The following is a 23,733-nucleotide window of genomic DNA, read 5'->3' on the forward strand; positions in this document are numbered from 1 at the left end:
GCTTTCCAGAAATGTGAATCAGGAGACATAACTGCAGTAATTCCCAGCATGGTGGGTAAGGCATTCAGTGGGATGTGTAAAGGACAACAGTGCTACAGGCACAGGAACTTAATTAGATGGGGAACACACTCTCATGTGCAAGGAGCACACTGCTATTTTGTTTACTGACGACATCTAGAATAATTCCCCCTACTAGGTATGCAAAGTGTTAGTTACTGCTTATGTCCAGGGACAAAACTGATTACAAATAAAACTCTACATCAGTCTGTACTCATGACAGGAATATGCACTGCTCCATGCAATGATGAATACAATAAAAACAAAAAAAAGGGATCCAGACAGCAGCTCTGGGTTATTTGTTTTCCAGTAAAGTGGACACTGATGGTAGATCAGCAAAGTACTTCCCAGTGTCAACAAGTGGCATACAAAATTACATCTGAGATTAAGATTTTTGAATTGAACTAAAAACTATTTTTGCAAAATTACTAACAATTAAACATAACCCAGATTAAAAACTGCAGTGACAATTTTTTTTTCAAGTGTCAAAAATATATCAGGGTTTCTTACACTCCAGAACAAAATCTCAGTTGAGTGTGCCACCCTCAATGTGCAATAAAATGCAAAAAAGCAACAAAAGCAGCAAAAAACCCCCCCAACAAACAAAAATCCCCAAATCCCATACTTAACACCCCTAAGAAACAAGAACGCTTCCAAATTCTCTATATATTGCATGTTAACTCTCTATATATTTTAAAGTGACTTTTAGAATACCTACTTTTAAAGGGAAGAAAAAAATTCAATTGATCATCTGCAATTATATGTAAAGTAAATGCATTTATATTTTAAACCATGAAAAGGAAAGGCAAGTCTAAGTCCTGTGCACATCCCAGGCAGTGAAGCCTGGCTACCCACAGAGACAAACAAGGGGGACCTCCCGAGCTGGGTCAGAAGTCCAAGGAAGCTGACCCACCAGTCCAAACCACACATCTCTCTTAATGACTTCTAACCAGAGCATCTCTGCAATCAAAAGATGTCAAAAATTAAAAACACTATAACCTTCTTCACTGCAGAGATAGTCCTTCATAGTAATCAAGTGCTTTTGCTTCAGAGACCTGGAAATAATGAAGTGGCACAGGAGAACACAAATTCCAGATCAATACACTAAAACAATGGAGTTCTCCCAGCACTGGGCTGCACATCTCTGCCAATATCATGTCATACACCACCTGCTAGCATAAACAGTCTGAAATTTTTCAGACTGAATAGCACTTAGCTTTATCTGCTAGTTTGGAACAAAAGCCAGACATAAACTGAATGTAGAATGAAAGCCAGTGTATGGTGACCAGGATTAAAGCCAAATTGTCAGAGATCAAAGTGGTAAAAATGTCTTTTATGGATAACAGATTCATCTCTGTTCTGATAATTTTCATAGAATAGTATCTGCAGAGCTCAAATGAAACATTTTATTAACATCTGTCAAGTATACAAATGTGTGAATGAAAGATAAGTAGGATTAGAAAAAACAGACCACAATAAACCAAAAATCTATTTCCAATTCTTTATCAGCCTTAATTAGCTAACTGGGGAAAAAATGAAGCCAAGCTGTTAAAGAGAGTGGTAAGTTTGAAAATGTGTGTCCTGTGATAACATGATAGCTTTTTCCTCCAAACATATTTACAAGGTGCTAGAGCTGAGAATCAATTAGTAATTAACTTTTCTTCTCAAACCCAAAACTTAGAATATTTTATGCTGAAATGTAGCTTATTGTGTTATCAAATATATTTTCTGAAACAATTTCCTCAATATCTTTGTATTTGCTGATATTCTGACAGGTAAACTGCTTTTCTTACAAAGAAAAACCAAACACTTGTTTCTCTTCTTCAGGTAATTTCAATTTAAAATAAGTAGCTGCAGCTACATTAAAGTTACTTCTCTGGGCACTTAATTCAAGTGGATTTAAAAGAAAAAGTTCAACAAATGATACCTTACAAAAATTTAAAAGTTGGTTTTTTAAAGGTAGATTTTTCTTTTTTTTCCCCATTAAGGCATAAATCTCCAAATCCTTCAACAACCTTTAAATACTACACTTTCAGCAAAACATGAAGAAGACTTCTATATTTCAAATATTTTACATGCCATGGGGTTTTCTTCAAATAAAACTGATGCTTGGAAGGACAGGAAACCAATTTAGTACTCTTACTAAACAAGTGTACGGTGTGGGTAACTCACCAGAAAGCCCACAGAGAGAGCTGCGGAAAACCAGACAGAAATAGTTATAAGTGTAGCAGAACATAAGATTTTATCTGCGCTTCCTTCCTAATAGAACAACATCAAAACCAATAGAAATTATGACAAATCCTAGACTTAGTTCAAGGCGTCACAATGAATTGTATAAAAGCAGCTAACTGTAGTCACTGCTCTGCTTCCAAACTTTTCAAAGGATGTCAAGTCCCTCAGCCTATGGAAGATGCTGGCAAAGAAATAGCCTGGGAGCACCAAAACTCTTTTCAAAGACTACTGTATTCTGAAGGGTAGGGAAATATTTCTTCAGTATTCTGTTTTATTCAACTACTTCCCTTACATACTAAGAATCAAATTTTGATTAAAACTTCTGAAGTAGAAAAAGTTCTCTTCTTCTATCACACGAAGACAGGTCAGGGTGAGACACTATATCTCAAATAATGAACAAAAAATATCAGGATAAATAGTTCAGTTCACTTCCTATGGGTTATGCTGCTTCTTGTTTAACAATCAAATTATAAGACAGAACTAAGTTTCAACAAACTTTATTATTCTTATAGTATTACAACTAGCTGAAAAAATAAACATTCTTTCTATACTTTTTTTTAATGGAAGCCAAATTTCACAAATTTCAACAGACAGCTATTAAACATACATTACTTGTAATTTCCTATTAAAAGGAAAAGAACTATCTAAATAGAGGCATGTTAATAGGCAACAGTTTGAGAGTGTATAGCTAATGCATAAACAACCTGAGTTCCAAGTGAATCTCTCCTAGTAGGTAGATAAACTAACTTAGATGTTAAGAGTAATTAAGTATTTATTTTGAGACTTCCTACAAGATTTTTATAAATAGTGACTTAACCTATATATTTCTAACTTCAAACAATCCTCATAGGGATATAAAACTAATTTTTCAGGTGTTAGGGGAGCCATGTCTCTGTTCTTTGGGCAGGCATTTTAAAACATGCTACAGGAAACTGAAGACTTCTTTGGCCAATTGCTTATTCAAGCCACACAGCCCTTTTCCTTCTCTTCTCCCTTCTATCTTATTTTGCTATACTTTCCCAGAGGCACCATCTACATGTTCAACCAACTGCCAAATGGGCTAATTCCAAGCAGAGGAAATAAAATTTTAACTATGGTAATTTGAAACAATTTGATATACTCTGGAAACCAAGTGATGAAAAAGCTACTCAAGCGTTACAAACAATAAGGAGTTTTCATTTGAAAAAGTTAGTGGCAACACTGAACTCTTCCAACATTGCAATTCTTAGTTTGAGAAGCACTATGGAGAACAGCAGAGTACCACTCGAGAAAATTTGCCCACACTGTTCTAAAAAAAGTACACAGATGCACAAAACATACCCAAAACTTTGAGAAGCATAAGGAAAAAGAATAAGGATACTTATCACCACAACTGAAAATATTCCTCTACAATGAACAAGATTATTAGGTTACAGAACTACAAAAAAATCTCTGAACTTTGTTCTTCACTTCTCCTTCCTAAACTTGGTTTAGCTTGTTAGTGACCCTTAGTTCAATAATGCCCTCTAGATCCAAATTCTTTGAATAAAGGAAAATATACGAAGAACATCAAGAAGAGTAAGTACAACAGAAGAAAAAGAAAATATCTGCTAAGTCAGAGCAGAAGATAGGAAAAATAGGAAAAAATGCAGAAAGAACAGATGGCACTTAAACCAATACCTGGGAAATGCATTAAGACCTCAAGAGTATCATTATTTGTTATGTGAGCATGCAGCCTGCAAACTTCAATAGGACTTTTCCCATGAGTAAAATGACCCACATACAAGCTTGCTAGGTTAGTTTTAATATTGTGGATAAAACACAAAAATTGTGTTCTACCACTACCATAAGCATTTTCCTATTTACACTTCTATTTTCTGTTTCTTTAACATTTACTGATTAGACAACATAAACATGTACTCAGTTATTAGAATAACTCTGCTTATTGAATAATGTAAAGACTAAAAAAACAAAACTCAAATCTATCTTATGCTTTCATTAATGAAGCTTGTTGAACACCCTGAAGTCAATTTTTGTTAACATAAACCAAAATGACTTAATGTTATTGAAGTGAAACCATTGTTGAGATAAGGTAAAAATTACATCTGAAGTACCTTGCTTACATGAGTGCAATGAGATGGAATTTGATGAGACACACTGTTTCATACAAGGGAGCAGGAAAAGAAGGAAAACTCAATGGGCTCCTCTTACAAAAGCCCACTGCACAAAGGAAAGGAAAAAAAAAAAATAAAAAAACCCCTACCAACTGCATTTCCAGTACATACCTGCTTTTGCAGGTCCACAAGATCACTGCTTTAAGTAAAATAAAATGCCTCTCAGTCTGCCACTCTTCATTGTCATGGGAAACCCTCTCTGCAGACTGCCATCCACTATTCCAATTTCAGTTTGTGAGTTGAATTTGCATATGAGTTATTTGATATCAATTCCTGTCAAAGCAATAGGAAATGTTCCTCCAAAGGTTTGACTTTTGTCAAGTCTCCTTATTATTTCTGAGTCCAGAAAAAGGACATGAACTCTTTGTTTCTCTACAGGCAGACATCAGATGTACTTTTTCAGGCACAAGCTCATACTCCAGTGAAATGATTAGTCTGAGAGATTTTACTGGTGCCACAGTGTGCCACAAACTTGTCTGCACACCCAGAGCCTGAGGGATGAATTCTCCTGTTACACACATTTTGACACCCTGGAAGGTTTTAATAGGTTTACCAGGCACCAGCTGTGAGCCAATCTATCTTGCTGGCAGCCACAAGTAACCAGACTGCTTTATGCTTTCCTTTTCTTCAATGTCCAGGTAATCTTTGTTTTTGGAACTTTTTTATGAATGTTAACAGCATCAATCATGCATCAACAGCAGAGGCATGTGGCAACAAGAGTGCAGAGCTGCCAAATGCAAATAATTTCCTACCAAAGAAATTCTTCTTACCAAGCCATCTATTAAGAAAGAAAAGAGAAAAAGGAAAGAAATAAAATCCATAAACTCACCCCCACACTATGATCCCTACAAGCCCTGTAGCTGCTGGGGATCTGATCCCTTACCAAGCCCTTTCACATTTCTAATCCTCAACACTATCTTTGGACCTCGTAATTTCTCCTTTGTGTAGTTATTCTTAGCTGTGTGCACATGGAGAAGCACTATCATAGTCTTTTTATTTTGAAAAGATTTGCTCTGTTTAGAATAACTTTGCATTGAGAAGTTACACGTGAACCCTCCCAGCCTGCTTTTCACTGTGAAATACAGACAAGTGCTAATCCTGTTGCAATCCCTGCTAGAAGTATTTTCCTTATACAGTATCTCCACTTCACACTTTACTAGGAGACACTAAGGTGCCTAAAAAATCTTGCCCTTTATCTTATCTTCTACAGTTCAAAATCCATGTATGAAGAGCTGTTTTCTTCTGAGACAGAGCTTCACACACAAAATCATATATAGCAGCCTCCTGACTGAGAGCCCACGAGTTAGAAATAAAAATCTACTCCTGACCATGTGAATTTTTTCACTGGAGACTGGACTAAGTTCAAAATAAGCATGTGACAGAAATGTAGGGAAAAAAAGAAAAGCAAAGACTTAAAGGTTAATGCAAAAACTTTATCTTCAGCTACTGTTTCAATCTGTCAATCTAAAATAAATTAAGAACAGAATGAGATCACCAGATGTGCAATGCAGACAAACGATGAAGAGATCACTTTTTTCACTAAGTCGAGCCATCAACCTTAGAATAAGAAAAAGCAGTGCAAAAGCAATCGGGATGGATTTATCCCTTTCAGTGTAATTCACAGTCTGCTCACAACACTTATTTTTAGCCTATGAAAAATCTCTCTTCAAAAGACACTGCTGAGGTGGCAACAAGAAAAAAAATGGAGAGGTTTTAGAAAACTCATTTCAGCAAAAAGTAGAAAAGCCACCCTTCAAACTAGGTTAGTTATTGCCTTGTATTAAAACTCCTTTGTTTGATGAAAAGATTCAGGAGGGCTTTTTCTGGTACTATTATTCTTGCTAAGTTCAGTTTGTTTTAAAAGTATTTATCTCACTATGTTGCCATACTTCAGATTAAGCACATGACTCCATGTATTCAGAAGTATATATACACATCTATCCTCTTTACTTATTATTTATGTCAGAATGTATTTAAAAGCTGCTGCAGAGGAAAATACTTCAATGATTGAAAGCTTCAGCTTTTTTTTTTTTATAAGATAATTTACCGATAATATTTTCCATGAAACTGCAATTATTGCAATGCAGAAATCCAGATTTTTCACAGGATCACAAACACCAAAATGAGTTTTGGGGGAATACAGTTACCTTTGCAGCAATCATGACTTGACTAGTAAGAGTCTGCTATATACATACGTAATACTTCAAAGAAAACAATTACTTTTTGGAATATTATTTTTGTATGGCAATTCAGATCATCTTCTAATCCTACTTATTCAAAAAATAATGCATTTATCTCTGTTAAAACATTTGAAGAGTTTTTTAGCCATTGAAAAAACTTAAAATACAGAAATCAAAAGCAGAACCTAGGATATTGCAGAAAGCGATATATGAACTTGTTTTAATCCCACGTTTACCCTTCAAGTCTAATTTTACACTCTTATAAAATTCCAGTCTCTGTATGTAAACATTTTCTTCTGTGAATTCTATATACAGCTGATGTCATGATTAACAGTGAAGTTAATGTGTTGTCTGGCGGTATTGGGTAACTGAACACAACGGGAACACATTCACCACAAATTAAATACAGTGCCAATTAGTCATAATTCATTTTAGTTCAATGAATTAGATCATACATATACATGTTCCTGTTCCCAGCTCTTTTTTCTCAGTTCCCAGCTCTTTCTTCACAGTCCCATGCTGTTGCCATTCATTTGTAGAGATATAATACGACTGAGCTGAAGATATTTATATATTCCACCCTCCCTCTGCTCTGCCTCCCCTAAATCATTAGTTTATTTTTCACTGAAGAAATTGACCTAGAGAATTCAGTATGGTCCCAAGACCCCCAGAAAGGAGATAGCCCAAGGCATTTTTCAGAACACAGGAAATTTTCCCTGCCTGTACACAAAGTTTGCTGCGTGTTAGACAGCTCCAAGCCAAAGGTTTCAGCCGTGTTTGTGGACATCCCAGCTGCTCTGCATTTAAATAGGAAGAATAAGGAAATATGGTGCGCATGTTTTGCCCACAGTTTTTCACTTGGACATTTTCTCATACTGGACAGCAGACAGCAGAGTGATTTAGTCAAAATAGCTGCTAAAGCTACAGTTAAAAAGAGTTTGAAAAGGAAGCATCAGTCTTGATGAGACCAGACATGTAAACTGGGTAGATAAAAACTGCATTTATAAGCAGAGATGACAACAGTCTACCATTTAGCAAGCAAGAGAGAATGGCAGGATTCAGAGCCCAAGCCAATTAAGCATCATGACTTCCTTCCATCTGGCAGAGAGACTGCAAAAACACCTAATTAAGGAATTTGATCTCTCTGTCACATCTAAAATAATTCAAACTTTCAGCATTTTCAGCCTATACAAGGCAGTCACCCAAACAAGCAGGCTACATTGTATCAGTTCAGGGTTATACTGGCACTGGTGTAATGCATGCACTGCAAGGCTGAAACACAGAGATTGTGCTCCCAGAGATCTCTGTGGTGCATGGTTTGATGGGGTTACATGCAATTATGGTGAATTAAAACCATGAATTATTTGAAATATGACCTAACCTTTTATATAATCAGAGACCTCATATATGCCAGAAACATACAAAGCCACAATTCTTTTCAAATATACAACTTTAAGTTGGAGTAAGTTCAAAACTCGATTCATATACTTCTCCAAAACAGAAAATGAAATGTCCTCGTGGGGGGGGAGGTGGGAAAGCATATAAAAATTAGTGCAAAAAGCATCTAGTTTCTTTACTTTCAAACAATCCTACATATTTCAGTGCTGCAATATAAAAGTTACTAGTGACTAATCAAAAGAGAGATTGCTGATACATGGCCATTTCTTACATCAGATCTACCGGTGGTGAGTTCTCTCTGCACTGGAACAAAAATTAACTATATTCAGAAAGCCTTCTTATTTGGTGGTAATGTATTTTGGTTTTTGTTTTGGTTATAATTTGGGAGCAAGAGGAAATGTAACCTTTAATATGCCCTTTCAGTTGAATAATTTCTAGGCAAAGTGAAAGCTGAGACTCAAAACTGTCCATAAGCCCCAGAACCCCCAGCGGCAGGTTAATATTCTGCCACTGAAATTAAAACAGGAACTTCTTTTAGCAAGAAGTAAGGACAATTTTCAGGGATGTCAAGAACATAAAAATGTTAGCAAACAGCAGAACTAATAAGCATATTTTGGATATCTGTTGGCCACTATTATAAACCTAACTCCTCCAGCTCAAAATAGATTGGCCCTTCCAAATGAGACAGAAAAGGGAAAAAACAAGTGACCAAGGGAGAACATTCTAACATGATAACACAGTGTGATGCTAGAAAGAGTTGACCAAATTTGGGCTTACCTTTACTTGGTGCTGATTTTCTCACAGAAGCTACATGGTCTTCGGAGATGGCAAGACGCCTTAGCACATCGGCCAACGCTGCTTTAAGCACAGTGATTTCATCCTCTTGTTGCTGCACTCTCAGCTCCAGGGCTGAAAGACGGTCCTGGACATCGGAGGTGCTCGCAGCCGAGATGCTGTCATCTGTACAGAGGCAAAGCAGAGCAGAAAGAGGCACTTAAATGCTTTGTTCTGAATTAAAAGCCACAGAAAGAGGCATGTACAGCACGAGTACGTCTGTAGCATCATTTTGAAATACTGAAGACATTCTAACAAACGTGTTCAGGCAAATAGGGAATGGATATTACAGCAAACATCAAATTAATGCTTCAAGACAGAAATCATTACTAATCATTAGCTAAGACAAAGCTTAAGGAGCATGGCCCGATTAAAATCACAAGAGGCAATGTGCTTCCTGTGAAAAACATGCTTACAAGTAGAAGGAAGACTGAAATTAATCTTATTTAAACACCCAACTGAATTAACCAAAAAGGTGTAAAACCATGGTAAAATTCTGCAATACATTCTTGTGGAATTGTTGAAGAATTTGAACTATGAACCTTAATATTAAAGCAAGTTTCAAAGTTAAAAAAAAACAAGTCCACAGTTGAGCAAACAAGTACTGTTAACAATGACCTAATTGCATCAAATGACAATCTCAATTTAAATGGTCTAGATCAGAGTTCTTAATTTCAATTCCTTCTCTTTAACTTTTTTCACATCACCGCCCTGTATGTGCCAAAAAACATACAACCTTATAACATTTGGCCTGGAGTGTAGGGAAAATAAATGCACTACAAAAAGGTTCCAAAAATCTGTTTGGCCACACAGAGATAGATTAGCATTGAAGGCCTAACCCAGCCAAATCTGTTCTTCAGTGGTAAAAAGGAAATTACAGCTTCTGCTTACTCTTTGCCTTTGACAGTTCTTTGCATTATTTCTGCCAAGCCAAAATAACACGTAACAGAGTTTTGTATTTGGCTGTTCTAATAAATCATAGGCCAAACACTTTAAAAAAAAAAAAATCTGTAAAAGAATATGTTGCTCAATCACAAGGCACTGAATTCCTTATCCATCCTGTTTAAGGCTTCCTAAAAACTCAGTAAGGAACTTCTAATATAGGTTTACAAAAATTCACCTGTATTACACAGTTCATTTAAGTTCATATTCTACCAAATAAATACAGCAAATTTAAATGTAAGAGTAAATAGCTGGTATTATTACTGTGATTCTACTCAATCTAAACTTTAGTTTTCACTAATCTTAGGAAGACATATCAAGGAGAAAAAAGTTAACATAAGCCAGAATCCTAAAACTCTGATTTTCCCTAAAAAAAAGTCTTTGAAATACTTGCATAGGGGCACTTTCAAAATACATGTAAACAAGAAATACTGAGCCAAATTCCTACAATGAATTCACTATTAAGAGATTAATAAAGATATTAAGGAGTTTAATGCTGACTTCGTTCAGTTAAAATATGATACTCACTACTGAAAGACCAAGAATTGAACCAACCAAAATAAAGCAGCATAGTTAATACTTTCACAACACATACAAAATTCCTACAATGAGTTAGTTAAAAAACCCCTAAAAACCCTTTAGTAATGAAATGTATCCACAATTATTATTGAACTGAAAGGAACACTTAAGGTTACAATAACAAAACAGCCCCTAGATGACAGTTTTGCATATTAATTTGCTATTTGGTTAAAGCAAAAGCAGAAGTGTACACTTCATGGTTAGTACTCTATTCATTCAGGCTGATAAAAAGAACTGCAGGGAAATTAATTAATTAATTAATAAGGCACATAATCAAAACGAGATCCAGAGGCAAGAGATTAGAACTCAACACAAATTCCTTTAATACCACCATCCATAACTGTACCTCTCTATCTGCAGAAAATTTATTCTAATGACTCCACAGCCCAGCAAATCCAATGCTCTCTCAGCAGGACTTTACAAACCCAGACCTGTGACAGCTACCCCGGGCTGGGAAGGACTGTGTAAGATTATTTTATTAAAACCCTCATGTTCAAAACATAAATCCCCATCTGTTTTAAGGAGCTGGTAAAAGTTCCTACACGCGTACATACCCATGCGGCACATAAAAAGGAACCAATGTGCATTAATCCATAAAGAAAAGCTTTTACTTCAGTTAAGTAAATGGACTTAAAGTACCATCTAATTCATATTTCTACTATCCTTGAATTATTAGCCTTTAAATAGATGCAGTGGACGAGTCAGAATGAACACTCCAGAAAATAATTATTTCAAAATATTATTTAACTTCATAACTTCTCTTACACTGGGTACCAGTCCAAACAGAAAAAAGCAGTTTCACCTCTCCTTAAAAAAAGAGGAGGAAAAAAAGTGGGGGGAACCCCCCCAAACTTAACTTTTTTGCTTTTTTGTTTGCTAAATACTTCAATTAATAGATATTATCCATTAAAATGGATAAAATTATGGATACATTCCCAGGCTGCATAAATATACAGCAGATCACTATGAAACATTTGTAGAAGGAATAAGTAGCTATGTCAAATCATCATTTTAGAAGCCAAATATTACTGTGTTCCCTGTGTAGAGTCCAAATAAGAGGAATTACCAAACCAGGAAAGGCTCCACTGTTAATCAGTCTCTCTGATGATCACAGAAGCAAGTGCTCTGCACATTTCTGGACATCTTTATTTCCCATGAACTACTTACATTGACCAGACTGTTGCTGTTGAACCCCAGCACTGCAAAATTGGGGCACATTATCCCAAATCCACAATTATGACACTAGTTAGAAACTTCGAAGAACAACAGGAGAGCAAATCCTGCAGCCCTGTAAGGGTGAGCTGCAAGGCTTCGACCCCCTCAGCATATCTGATGAGATGGCAGCGGAGTTGATTGGTGTTCTCCTCTATGAGCTGGGCCATGGAGGCTCAAGCCTTGAGCCAGCACAGAGAGGCAGAAGGACCCTCAAACTCGACTTCAACCCAACAGCACAGCTATAGAAATGGGGCATGAGGAGAAGGCCAAGAAGGTTAAGCCATTCAGCTGATTCAAAGCCAGGAAAAGCAACGTGCCCTGTTTTACAGCCTGAGATTTCAAACCACCAGTGGCTGCTTTGCCTTGCAGAGAGAGGGCACAGGAGACACAGAGACTGAAAGAAGCGGGAGAGAAAGATATCACTAGGAAAGCAAGAATGCTTTGGTTGATCAAAGAATACAGCAGCACACTGGGAAGACATTTCATTGCTCTTTATCATTCTACAGAAGTGGCGTCTGTTTCAAGCAATGACAATCATATATTACCCTGGCAGCTATTAGAGAATTAAAATGTATTATTCCCAACCCAAATACCTTGCCCATTACAGCAAATATTCAACTGAATTCCAACATGCCTTTCTTGGCAGTGTCTTGAAAAGTAACTCAAGAGGGATTATCTTAAAAGAAGAAGCCCTAAAAGTAAATAAAGCTGGAACCCGTGAGATCATTCTAACAAATCTGCACAATTACACCTTTTCTTCACAGAAGTTTTCAAAATCTCTTCCAGATTTCTTCTTTCATTTAAAACACATTTTATAATCTAAAGAACTACTTCAAAAGAAGTTCAAACAAAAAAAAAAACCCCTTCCTTCAAGGACATGCCCTCTCCCTTCAGAGAGGAAACAGCTCTTTTGCAAGAACAAAATCAGCCGATGTGAAGCAAAATTCCATCTCCTCCCTTCCCATTCTCCCACTCCTAAACATCTGTCCTTTCCCTCGTGCTGACACAGACATACATCTATCCAAGCCTTCCATAACCCACTCTTATTTTATTAAACCAGAGGAAAATTTATTTAAAGACAGAAACCAGTTAAGCAAATAGAGCAAGAAAATTTTAAGTGCAGTTGACTATTGATTAATTAATTTGATTCATTTTAAAAATACCTTTTTAGTTATCTGGTTATTCTTATTATAACCAAACAACACAATTTCTGATGCATTGGTCATGTTTCCCAAGCTGTTGATGACCTACACCTTTAAGAGAGCCACTGGGAACAAGATCCATTGGGGGAAAAAAGCACCATCTACAGTGCTCGCTGGTACTAGTGAGGAGACATCTACCCAGATGTGCATCTAAGGTATTTCAGTCTTAAAAACTGTTTAAGGTAAGAGTACTGGTACTCAAATGACAGCAAAAACAAGCTAGGTCTAACCATACAGCACTATAACTTTCAAAATAAGATGTTCTGTTATTTTTCATAGTTCATTAGTTTGATTTTTAATTTTAGCCAGGAAAACAATAATTCTTCCCTTGCTTTTGGAGTAAGAAGAGATATACATGGGATGCTTGTATTCAGTACTCATGTGACACAAGGATGACCCTAATAATGAGGGTTCATTTCTCATAGTCAATGTACAGCATTGAACAGACACGTTACTCTGTGTGGGACTCCTCAGAGCCACAGACTTCAAACCCATTCCTAGCAGATCAAACAAGGCAGCAATTCAAACTGCCCCTCAGACTTGGGCCAGGAACTCCAACAGGGTTATACAAGACATAGTGATGGTACTTAACAAACCTCCCAAGCCACGTATCACTCCTCTCCTCACATGTCCTTTAGCAGGCATGTGAGGGTAACAGTATTTGAAAAGCATCACCCTTCATCATTCGCTGCGTAGGAGAAATTTGAATGGGCTACATTTGAAAAAAAATATATCTTACTACTGAACCGTCTATTCTGGGTCCCCTCAACAAATCCAGAGCATCCATTACTACCCCTCTGAGTCAACTCCTCCCGGCTTTGACTAAACCTAAGTAAGGAATTAATTTTAGACATAAGCAGCATTTCAGAAAAACAAGTTTTACAAACTCCAGCACATGGAAATTTAAACCACAGGGTGGAAAATCCTATGTTTTATCCAATAAAGCCACATAACCCACAGGTAATTTTAAACCCCTGGCTGTTAAGGCACCCACCGCATTTTCTGTATTTTCCCCAGAGTGGTAAGAGTCTTTTATTAGAGAAAAGCAACAGAAATTACTGGGACTGGTATGAAGACCTGCCTGACAAGTTCAGGAGATAACTGTCCCCAAAGAACCTGTTCTCATCAGGACCATGATCTGCTCATGTGTGAAGGAAAGTATGTATCTGTACAACTTCCAATTTTTGTTCTAAAGACCACTGAAAAAATTGACTCTGGATGAGGCTTGTATTTCCAGAGAGACATACCTGACAAATTTAATTTTCCTACCACGTTATGAGAAAGAAAACTCACTGCACTTTTCTGCAGATCACCTGTCTTAGGAGTAGCTTATAAAAGGCGCAAAGATCAAGAACTGTGTTCCATATCCGTAATTTGTAAATTTCAACAACAACAAAAAAAAAAAAAGTAGAATTAAGATTCCATACTTTTGCTCACAGTATGTCCTCTGAATGACAGCACAGGCACAAATTATCCCAGTTTTGTAAAGTATGTGAGTCATGGAAAGAACACAAGAATGGGAATTAAAGCACGCAACATCAACACAGAGGATTCAAAGAGCTCCCCCCAACACAAATGATATTTAAGTATCAAGTTCTAATTTGCCCCTAGAACCTAGAACTAATGGCATGGAAGTGGAGTGGGAAGTTCTCCCCAAGCTCTCCCTTCCTGCAAGACTTCGGCCTTTAACTCTCTCATGTACCCTTTGGCTTCCTTTGCTAGTTTTTCTTTCTTTTCCCTAATCAAACAAAAGGATTGTTCTGACATGTAAGGTGATTTACCACTTTATGCCTAATAATTAGTAGCTCTATTTGTATATGCTAAACAGATTTGTGCACATAGGCTTTCATATAATTTTTTCCTGACATGAAAAAGCAAAGGAAAGAGAAAGATTAAAAGATGACACAAAAACATCGTGACAAAAAAACCCAAATAATAACCACAAATTACAGAAAATAAAAATATTTTTGTAATAAGCTTGTGTATCTGCTGCTGTAAACACTCAGTTTTAATGCAGATAATCTAGAAATACATCATCATGAGATTCACAGGGCACAGCTCCGCCCATGCTGTATTTGACCAGCATGAGTGTTCTGCTTGCCTAAGTTTCCAGTAACTGCGTAACTCATTGGGCACAAAGATTTTATATTTCATACTTGCTGATACCAGCTTTGATAGGCAGACTGCAAAAACAGAACAAACACTTACAGAAACTTGTCATATTTGACACTGGTATCCATATGATTACTTGAGGAAGCAGATAATTATGCAGGCACTGTCTCATATCCTTCCCCAACTGCATACTTCCTATCAGCTCCACCTCCACTGAGATGCATCTCAAGAGTAAGACCATTCACGGGTTTTTCCCCACTCACTGGTTAAAAAGCCTTGTGGTTTTTAAGCACTTTTCTCCACCTAACATTGCTTGGCTCTTGATGCTCCTGATATTGTTCCGGATGCTGCTCTTCAACGCTTGGCCTTCAACCAGCAACACAAGCCCTTCCCCTTCCAAAATATTGTTTCTGATACAAATTAGCAACCTCTACACTCCACAGACAGAATTCACAGTGGCTAAGGGCTAAGTGACCCTCACCTGGCTCAGCAGCAATCCCAGCCATCCCAAGCTCTTACCAATACCTGGTGCCACTCCATTTTCATGTCACAGTAAGGAGAGGGGCAGGGAGCACCTTTTCTAACACAGAGGCTTGGAAATTCACACAGCAACCAGAGACAGCTGCAATAAACTGCCCTGCTGTAAGTCACACATGCATTAACACTTTAGCACACATAGATTAGTATTCCTTTGCTGGAAATATTTCATGTTGTGCTAGAAGCGTTACAACCTGTCCATGCTAAAATGCTAATTTAAAAGTAACAAATTAAGCAAGCATGAAATGATGTAGGTTAATCCCCTGTTCTCCCTAATGCCCAAATTGATCTAGCTAAAATTTTTTAAGGAAACAACTTTTCCTATGCTGAAGAGGCACTGCATCCCTGAGGTTTTCCTCTTCACCGAGGGCTCAGCCACCACTCACCTCCCTGCACCAAAAGCAGAGGGCACCCAAGCCACACTATGGAGAAACTCAACAGGCTTTAGCTCTTCAGGACGAAGGCAAAGCCAGGCACTGCCTGGGGCTCCAGGGTGGCCACAGGAGGACACCCAGAGTAGGAAAGCACCTCTCCCGCACTCCCAAAGCCTCACGGAGAAGGAGCCTGCATGCTGTGCCTAACCCAAAACACCAGACATCAGTGCGGAAAAGAGCTCAGCTCTCACAGGTACCACCAGAAAAAATCGGGCTTTTGACATGTACAGGGCAGCCCTTCCTATGCACTTTGACAATCAAGCCTTCCTAGTTTCAAATTAGGCAACTACTTAATTAGAAAATTAGGTAATTAGCAGATGCTTTTGACCTTAATCTCTTTTTAACTTCACTCCTCATCTGTTGAATGAAATGAAATTCATCATCCCACACTGCATAAAGGTTAATTAACACTTGTGGGCTTCCAGTGAACTACCCTAAGCACTGCAGCAAGGTCAGTGTTTAAATGCATGCATTTTCTTGAGAAGCAAGATTAAGAGCCTTCCCATAAAAATAACAGAAAGATACACAAAGAAAATAAAGGTAACTCAAAATACCAACCAACTGCTTTATAGGAAGAATCACCTTTTCAGAGTTCTAACTTGGAGGAGACTACCACCAAGTAATTAAGAGCTACATCTTAACACTTATATGATCCAGAAAATTCAATACAGTCTTGAAGGACAATCCCAATTCTGACTTTTAAGTTCAGTCTGACTTTCCACCTAAAACACTCTTTTTTAACCTTCAGTCTTTAATGCACAAATCTACAAAAAGACAGCAGCATTAATTGTCACTGATCTGCTCAACACAACGAATGATGATAACCACAGTCAGGCTCAGACAAAAGTACTGCTATCCAAAACATCCCAAAGTCCAGTGAATGCACAGAGTTCATGGAGAAACATGGGACTATCTGAAACAGTGGTTTTCCTGGAGTATTCTGCAAACTCATTTGCACAGACAGGTACCAGCAGTTATGTGGGAGGCAAGGAAGTTGGTATGGAGGCTTGTAAATGGAAAGGGGAGGAGAGGAAGGAGGGGAGAAGGGGGGGGCGGTGGGGGAAAGAGCACTCACAGTCATCTCAGATTCTCCACCTCTCTCTGCATTCTCCCCTCTCTTCACCCAGGACCACTTATTTTTTAACTGCTCTTGCCAGAGTGATGGCGCTAACTCACGTTCAAAGTAGTGTCCATAAATTTAGAGAATTTTTTTTTTCAGAATTTAAGCCCCAATTCATATAGGTTAGCTCTGATTATCCAAGCTCTATTTCCAAAACATATTTCCAAAATACATACTTTCCTAGTAACACGTGAATAAAATCCATGTTTGCAAAACATTCAATCTTTATATTACAACAACACAGGGAAAATCCAACATTCCCCATCACGAGCAGTGCATCTTCTCTGCTGCAAAGCATTTCAATTCAGTAATACCAACATACTTTCAACTTATGGAAAGCTTCCAATACCTTAAATATTTATTGCTTATTTGGGCAACTAACTTAACTGGGTTTTTGTTTGTGGTGTGCTTTTAACAAGTATGTTTTTGCCCCAGAGGAAGGAAGTTTCTACTCTTAAGATTGCTATATTCTCATCAATTCTAGAGCATCACTTCAGCAGCAAAACAGAAAAGCACTGAAATCATTAAGTGAGATAACATGAGGCAAAGCAAAATACTCTCTTCTTTTATGGATACATTTTATTTTATACCATGCAATGTTTACTCACAAAATTCTACTCACCTCAAATCCTGGCACACAAATGAATAATCTCTAGTTTCTGTTATCTAACAATCAAGTTAGACATTATCTCTGTAAATAAGTGTTGGAACATTTCTGAAATTTTTTGTACTGGCTGCTTCATTGTGCTGCACATTTCTTCCCCCCAGGACTCAAAAATATCTAATTAGTAACATCAAAAATACCACTGAACAAACCAAGTTTCTTTGATCTCATTCTGTGCTATTCTAAGCCGATCTATCATAAATGCCACTATGCCAAACTCCAACAAGAAAAACATAATCCTGGCCTATAGTACTAATTTCCTTTCCCAAAGAAATACAGACCTCCTTCTCCCGTAACACCCATCTACCCTGCAGGGAAAGCCTTCCCTTTCAGCTCAGCTGGAAAAAGCAGGATCTGAGCATTTTTGTGCTCAGCAGAAACATACTTACACCAGAGCAGGGGGAGGCACCAGCGCTGGCATACACAGCGTGTATTTCACGGCTCTTATCACACCAAGTCACAGGACACAGTGATTTCAGATAAAGGGAAACATGTTTTGAAATAGACTTACCAACTCACTGCCTTATCTTAGTTTTCTCGTATTTCAGGTATAGGAATTCCTTCCACTTACTCACAGCCCTATGTGGCCACTGCTTTATTACCTCTCCATACCAAGCTCATTCAGTAAATGCCAACTTTCAACTTCCTCTGACAAGCTAAAGTAACCTTGAAGAGTTATTGTCCTTCTTCACATCTTCTTATCCAAAACCTAAGGATAACAATACACTCTCTCCCTCGTAAAAAATAACCTCTAACAGACAAGCCTTCATTCCAGCGTTAGTTTTTCTCTCATGACCATCCACCCACAGCTCTGCTGCAGTGGGGCTGGAGCAGCCAGTTGTGCTTGCAAGCCCATCATGCTCCATCCGTCCCACTGGGCAGCATCTCCTGCGGAAGGCACCCCTTATCCCAGCTCTGCCCTACAAATGTTACCCTTGCTGCTGCAGGGGACACCATCTCGCAGTCCTTCAATCTGCCCTCTGTCTCATAAGCAAGAACAGACATAAGGTTTGGTATTTTTAAAAGTCCGCTGCTTCTCGGGAATGCGAGACTTAAAGCTCTCTAATCACAAGCTCGCTCCAACTCAACACTTAGAACAGCAGCAGTTAAATTCCTGCTTTTGTTTACTTCCACCAAGATGCTTCCACAGCTTCTCCAACTGCTTGCAGTTTTGGTACTATAAGAACACCTCTACAACAGCTCATGTTTACTCCGGGTGGAACCAAATCCACAGCAGTTTTGGTTGGTTGGGGTATTTTTGCATATTGAAAAAAAACTAACCTCTCTCCATACCAATCATACTATAGACACAGCTAAGCTATCTGCTTGATTTCAAGGATAAAGCACATGGCTCCCACACAGCCAACCTGGAAGGTGGTATCTGCAACTACTCATCACACATTAGTCACAATCTCCAATTTGGTTACTACACAGGAGGAACTGTTGAGAAATAAATGGAATATGCGCACATTGTGTGTCATAGAAAACATGGGCCAGAGAGCAATAAGAAGTATCTCTGTTGCTGAAAGTCAACAGCCACTCTCAAGAACAGAGACTGAGTATAAATACAATTAAACTGACTAGTTCTTTAGTTAAGCTCTTTTCGTTTTGTTATGTTAGCAGTTAAACAGCCTCGGTGAAGTAACAGCTGTAAACAAGGTGTGGGTGGAAAGCACCACTCACACCTTTCCTGCTGCTGTGGCTGCTGCTGCCTGACAGGAGAGACTGACTGTCCTGCAACACACTGCTTCTCAAGAGCTGTAGAAATATTTAATATTAACGTTTGTTATAATATTTTAAACAATTCAGACTGCAGATCGATCATCAAGTGTTGTCGCACTCTCCTTAGCAAGGACACTATCAACAAGTTTCCACAAATGCTCTAAAAACAAATGTAATTGTGAAATGAAATGGATTTAATTCATGAAAAAGAAGAACTCTTGAACAGCATGGCAGACATCTGTATGTGTGACTGCACACGTATTTCATAAAGCTGCAGTTAGGCTGCTTCCACAGAAATGAATACATAAAAATGGAACCAGTTTCAACCATAATTTCAGTTGCTAATCCTGGCACTATTACACCTGAAATGGAAAACTCCCCAGAAAAGGGAGGAATTAGGTCTTACCTTTATTTAGGCCAAACAACAAAGCAGGTTTCAGAATTGAAGCAAAGGAAAGCAAACACAAACACTCGGAAACAGTGTTACATGATGCTACAACTTCCCAGAGAAAAATCAATCGCTGAACAGAACACTTTGGTTGACACAGGCAGGCTAAGATCCTCTAGTATTTCACCTTGACTGTATTTTATGTAGAAGTCCTACACAAAATTGAACTATCACAATCACTGTTGATAAATCACGTGAACGTGTGCATGGAATTTGCTTACATGGGGAAAATGCCTTTTCGTAGGGATACTTTTTCCTTTTTTCTCAAAGGATCCCATAGGAAAACACACTTCTGTGTGGAATGTTTGCCAAATTTCATCCACTCAAAAGCAATATGCCCATCAAAGTTGCTTAAATATAATCACATTTTGTATGATAACCTGATTACTTATCTGATCTTTCTATAGATGGGGTCTCTGAAGCATAAAAAATATTCAGCTTTCTTTTCCCACTATTTCCTACAAAGCAACAGTTTTTAGGTAAAAACATAGCAAGGGAGACATGACTGATAACGGATATGTCCAGTATTACAGATACTACGAGTGCTACAAATACTTGATAGGAAAACGAGACTTGAATATGGTTGGGACTAAGTAACAGCAGTGTCACAAACTACAAATAAGTTGCATTTTTTCCAATTTACTTCCTTCTTCCTCAAAATTAAGGCATTAATGAATCAAGAACTGATAACAATCAAAGCCTCCTCAGAAAGAGAAATTTTTATTTGCTAAAGTACACAATTTCAAAAAAAAGCAGGACCATTTTGCTGCAAACGTACACGAGCACCAATGCAACCAGAAAGCCTCTGAATTGCCATTCAACCCACCACTGCTACATCAGGTGTCAGTCCCCTGCAGACCTCAAAGCTCTGCTCTGGCTATCACTGGGTAACACTTTCAGCTTCTCATAACAGATCAGGAACAGTAATGCAAGGTTAGGCCTGCCCGAACCCACAGAAATAAAGTTTACAGATTTTTTTTCCTAATACACTCCCATTCCAAAAGTGAAAAGTATACTGGAAAAAGCTACATATTGTAGGTCTTTAGTGTTTGCAATTCAGTTTTATTCTCTTTTTTAAATCCTGGAGATTTCTATTTGTTTGATAACTGTGGGGGGAACAATCTAAAGCCAAAAAGATAATAGTTACTCTGAAAGCAGCTATTATCTTAAACCACTGGATTATCTAGTTTATACCACTAATGCTTATGTTTTAGAACTGATTAATTCCACATACACTTACTAAGCATTGGCTATGCTAATTCAGCTATTTATACATATAAAAGAACCATCCAGGAGTATACTATTTCCACATAATACTGCCAGCCAAAATAACAGGATCCTTCATGCATGAAAAATATTCCTCCCACCACAACACAATACATCAACAGGAAAAAAATTATTTTGCAACTTTTCAGCATCTTCTAACCTTTCCAATAATCTTATTTGAAGACTTTTATTTTTATCAAAATGTATTTTTTGGGCTGCAACCTAGGGTATGGTCATATAAACCAGCAGGGAGCAAGCCCGAGAGAGTTAACAGCATCACAGCTTCCATGCAGTAACTACTCAAGCACACTGCTCTTACTCAAGACTGAATGCCAGCTTGTTTAACCTACTAATCCACATTTACTAACCCACTGTGTCAACATGCTCCAAGTTTCCGCCTTCACTTAGCCCTCTGCAACTCCTGTGCAAGCCCACGCTCTAACTAGGTGTGACCATTCTTGCAGCCTGCAAGTTGCATGGGATAAAGTTCTCATGCCAGAGCGCTCCATGGCACGCAACCTGTACACCTGGGAGAGCTGGGGGAAACCTTCCAGAAAAGTGGAGAGGACAAGGGACCCTGCCACAGCAGGGCCAGGAGCACAGCTCTGCCCTTACCAGCTCCTGCTAACCCCCTGCCCAACAGCCCTCAGGGCCACTCTGCCACCAGCCACGCAATGTAACCCCAGTACAGGCACTGCACACCATCAGTGCAAGCCACTCAGGGTGACACTTGCAGCTCTGATTTTTTCGCCTCTATCATCTAAGAAAAGCAACCTCAAAAACTACCTTAATGTTCAAGACATTGTGCCATTTATTTACCAAATAAGTAAAATCATCCAAAAACCTGAAGGGTCAACTCAAACCAGGTTCTTGTGGAAGTGAACGCTCCCTTTGATGCATTTCGTAGGTATCAGAAATTAGACTGTGGGTGTTACCATTGTTTTAAATACTTCTGAAGAGCTTCACAGGCAAATAAGGGCAAACCCCAACAAATTCATGCATTTTTAGAACATACAAAGAACAGAAAAGGTGCTAGAAGAGAAGAGCAATGCAAGAAGACATGTCATCTAAATCCTGTTTTTATGATGCATAAGGGCATCTTCTCATCACACAATAAAGAACTGTGACTAATGTCAGTCATGTCTGGTTATTCCTTCTTCCCTGCTCACAGGGCAGCATCTGCATGTCCAGCACTTTTTCTGTATTTCTTTGCAAGTTCTGCTCTCAAAGCTGCTCTGACCCTCTGCAGAAAGAGCAGGTTGAAGAAGCCTTTTAGCTGTGCAAGCTGCAAGAGGGAAGTTTCCAGTGCTACCTCTTTCCTGCTGAATTTACTTCTCTCTGTGAAGCAGGGGTGTGATGTCGGGTTCATAAAGATACTTTCTTAATCGGGGCATTACTCAAAATTTGAGAGCAAAGACTCGGTGCTGAGAAAGTGTGTGCAGTCTGAACCTTTCTGTCTGACCTTTAATGACAAGTTTGCTGCGTCAACTCCACCTCTGACATTTCACCAATTTTGATACTTCAGCAACTTCAAGTGTGGCTTGCAGTTGCTTCAGCTTGCAATTACTTTCTGCAGCTGCTAAAAAACATTAACCATTACCCTGCACAAGTCACTATTACCTCCTCAACCCTCTTCTGATGACTAATACATGTTCCTAGAACAGTTAGGAGACAGTCAGAGACCTGAACTGGCAAAACAGAAAAAACGTTACCCAAAAATGATACCACAGCTTTAAAAGGTAACTATGAAGTTAAAGAAAGGAGACTTCCACTGAGTCAAGGTATGAACCTTCTAAATAGTGTGAGATGAAAATCCCTGCTGACCTTCACAGTATTTGCAATTTTATGTGGTACACACATAGCACTGAATGCACTAGAAAGAAAAAGGCTCTTGTAACACCCAAATACTTACAGCACAGTCCCTTTTGTCAGATACCAGCTCAAATTAAGTACTTTTGCACCAGCACCTGTGCAGGGAAGCAAGGCAGCAGTCTGTGCCAGCCACTGTCACTGCCTGCCAGCGAGGCAGGTGGCAAAGCCACTGCCAGTCGAGGTGACCTCCAAGCACAGTGACAGCCCCTTGCCAGAGGCACCAAGCCCAAGGCAGTCTCAGTGTCACCCCCAGAGAAACTATGCAGAGCCACGGCCACAGCCCCACCTTTACCATCAATGTCCCAGCAACTGGCAAACCCCCACTGTGAAAAAACCCTATGCAAATTCTCTACTAGTCCTAACACTAAAGACAAGTGCATACAAATCAAGAGTCTGAAAGCAATCAAGCCTAAAAATACCGGGTTTTGGTATTTTTGTTTGGTTTTCTCCCCTTTTATAAATACCAATTTCAATGCCAAGTGTCACTGGAGGCAAATATTTAGTCTAGAAGCATGCCAACTGAAGATTTGTTTGCAGGTAAATATTTCCCTTGGTCAAACTCAAAATTCTATCCTGATCTGTATTGTTTGAGATAAATTCTAGCCCATATCCAATATGATAGCTATGCTCTTCCTAAGGGACATGCCCTTACCTTAGCTTTAATTATAAAAGGCTAATTAGAAAAAGTAGAAAAAAAATAATTGTTTCCTACTGACAGCAGACAAGCTTTTTTAAAAATTTGATTAAGCTGCCTATCAGCACTTGT

General features: G+C 38.4%; 1 protein-coding gene across 7 annotated transcripts in view; it reads right to left on the bottom strand.

Moving 5' to 3' along the window:
* The window catches only part of EML4 (EMAP like 4), a 149,100-nt gene that overhangs the window by 61,260 nt on the left and 64,107 nt on the right, over nt 1–23,733 (bottom strand). For all 7 annotated transcript variants that reach the window (XM_048296813.1, XM_048296814.1, XM_048296811.1 and 4 more), the window contains exon 2: nt 8,798–8,980. In XM_048296813.1, coding sequence (XP_048152770.1) covers nt 8,798–8,980 — 183 coding nt within the window. The remainder of the gene's footprint in view (nt 1–8,797; nt 8,981–23,733) is intronic.

This window comes from Corvus hawaiiensis, chromosome 3 (genome assembly GCF_020740725.1).
Source record: "Corvus hawaiiensis isolate bCorHaw1 chromosome 3, bCorHaw1.pri.cur, whole genome shotgun sequence".
Lineage (NCBI taxonomy): Eukaryota > Metazoa > Chordata > Aves > Passeriformes > Corvidae > Corvus > Corvus hawaiiensis.